Source organism: Austrofundulus limnaeus, unplaced genomic scaffold, assembly GCF_001266775.1.
Source record: "Austrofundulus limnaeus strain Quisiro unplaced genomic scaffold, Austrofundulus_limnaeus-1.0 Scaffold335, whole genome shotgun sequence".
NCBI lineage: Eukaryota > Metazoa > Chordata > Actinopteri > Cyprinodontiformes > Rivulidae > Austrofundulus > Austrofundulus limnaeus.
The window spans coordinates 480,398-482,928 of record NW_013952737.1 but is presented as its reverse complement, the minus strand read 5'-3'; the positions used below and the strand labels follow the sequence as shown (position 1 = coordinate 482,928).

General features: G+C 38.0%; 1 protein-coding gene across 1 annotated transcript in view; it reads left to right on the top strand.

The window, feature by feature from the left end:
• sarnp (SAP domain containing ribonucleoprotein) overlaps positions 1 to 2,531 on the top strand; it is a 17,618-nt gene that overhangs the window by 2,646 nt on the left and 12,441 nt on the right. The window contains exons 3-4 of the mRNA XM_014022548.1: positions 1,437 to 1,480; positions 1,586 to 1,656. Coding sequence (XP_013878002.1) covers positions 1,437 to 1,480; positions 1,586 to 1,656 — 115 coding nt within the window. The remainder of the gene's footprint in view (positions 1 to 1,436; positions 1,481 to 1,585; positions 1,657 to 2,531) is intronic.

Here is a 2,531-nt window from a genome sequence, read left to right as displayed (position 1 = left end):
GCGCTGAGGCGCAAATCACTGAAGTTAGAAAATCTGAACTTTTGCTGCTCGACGCACCGCGTCAACCAGAGAGACTCCACTGTGTGACGTAGTGACAGATTTCCCGACGGGACAGTTTGCCGAAAGAAGTCCACTAACCTGAAACAGATGGAGAGGAGCTCTTTAGATGAAATCGAGTGCCTGCAGTCGGTGTCCTGACAGGAGATAGCAGCACCAATGCGTGGCAGCAGCTCATCAGTCTGGACTCGGGACAAAAATAGTCCTGAAAGCGAGCTGTGGGCCTCTACTCTGAATTATCTGGTGAATTAATTATGAATTAATTATCTGATGAACGTGACATGCTCTTGCTCTCTGGAAATAAAGCAAAGCCACTTCCTCGTCCGACATTAAACAGAGGAGGGAGGGGCGGGTAGGCTCTTGCCGTGCAGCGCTTCAGGAGCTGACCTGCGTCTGACCTCAAAGTGCACAAGCGACCAACTTGAAGCGTTGGCTGCGATTTTGAAGCTGAAATCGTGTTCGGTGTGAACGCAGCATTCCTGAACTTCCTGTTCTTCTGTTTGGATGGAAAWTAAAGGAAAATCCATCCTAAGGACAATCTCTGCTCCCTGCGCTCTGCTGGATGATAAAATATAATTTAGCCCACTTTAATCAAAATATATCACTGTAGACTAGCCTCATTTTTAATTATTTCTAAACTGCCTTCCTGTATTATTTTAGGAGTTGAGAATCTGCTACAGGTTATTTTTATGCATTTTTCTGAATATTGCTCATTACAATGTTTGCATGTTGGCAATATTCACAATTAATGTGATTGTGTTTTTCTTTGAAATCTTTAAGACTACTTCTCTTCACCCGTCAGTCACCTCTGCTCAGCTGCGTGCTGGACAGCAGCAGCGGGCGGTGTGATCTGTCAGCTGTGATGCAAGATTTGGTTGACAAATTATTGAAATCTTAGTTTGAGTCTATTTATCAGTCCTTATAAATATGCTTTTAATTTTACAACATTATGAACATAAATGGACCAAAAAGAGGGAACAGAAAAAAACCTGATGTTTGCAGGTGAATGTGGAGTTTGTGGGGGGGGGGGGTTAAAAGGCAGTTGAAGGGTCAAAAAAAGTGGCTAAATCTTTAGAGAAAGTCTCTTGAAAACACGTGTTTGTTAAYGTATCCTGTGTAGATGGTGCGTTCACAGACCAAAGAAAATGTTGGATATCTCAGAACTGACTTTTTAAAAACCAGGAAAAAAATCTGATTTTTAAAATTTGTTCAGCTGGTTTCCAGTTTGAGCCAATCAAGGTGAAAACCTGCTGATACTGGTCCGATCGCTCTGTGCATCTTTATTTGTCTTACATTCTGTGTAAATGTGTATTGTTGAGATGTTTTATTTCTTTGATGTTTTTGTTCTGATAAACTCTCTGTTCATTTTGTTTTGTCAGAGGAAGATGAGGATGTAGATGATGTGCTGGCAGAGGATACAGCGGTACGTTGGTCTTATTGTCATCTGAGCTTCTTTTTTCTGTCTCAAACATCACAGTTGTTTTGACAGAAGTGTTGACTTTTGTTTTTTTGTTTTTTTTTTCCTCAGGACTTTACAAAAGTTGAAACTTCTGACACAGTAAAAGTGGACGATGACWCTGAAACTGTTGCCAGTGAGCCGTAAGTTTCACTAACTCCACACTCATGGTTTCTGTGATGATGTAAGAATTAATTTAGAACTTTAAAAGCTTCTTTGAGACAAGTCAAAGCTTCATCATGACCAAAACTCTTCAGTGGTTTAGATTTAAAGGGAAAAATTAGCATTTTAAGAAATATTTCTTCATTTATTCTTACCTGTGGTGGTTAGCTTAGTTTAGCTTAGCACGTGGCTACACTGAGAGCATTGGTGTCTGATTGAAGAYGCTAATGTTGAACCAGAACAGTTTTATTTTTAACTTAAGACAATTAAATCACATGATCAAAAATCAAAACATTCTTTGTGGCATCATAGGAACGTGTTAACTCCTGACTGCATGTGGAAGATTTTATTCAGAGAAAAATAAATAGAGCTTGTTAAACGTAAAATCTGTAAGGTCAGTGTTTCCTCTTAGCTTCCTGTGTGTAATAAACATCTGATCTAAAACAGTTTGAAGCACAATTARCATACAATACTCAGTAGCTGCGTTTCCATTGCAAATGTGGGCAAAACTTTGTTGATATTCTGTTAATGTTGAAAAAACACAGTTTCGCAACTGCAGTGTTTCCATTAAGTAAGAAATGCTTAAAGTCACAGGTGAATACATTTGTTCTCGTGATAAGTCATTACAAACATGGTGCCAGTGGATATAAACTAGTGCTGTAACAAACGATTATTTTCTAATCGATTAATCTAACGATTATTTTTTCGATTAATCGATTATTCTGACAACAAATCTAAAAGTTATTCTGACATGAGTGCACTGGATATTTAAAATGTTTTCATCAAATTAACAAGAACAGTTCTTTAATATTGTAATATTTTCTGTAATAGTTTTTTCATTCATCCATTTTCTGTA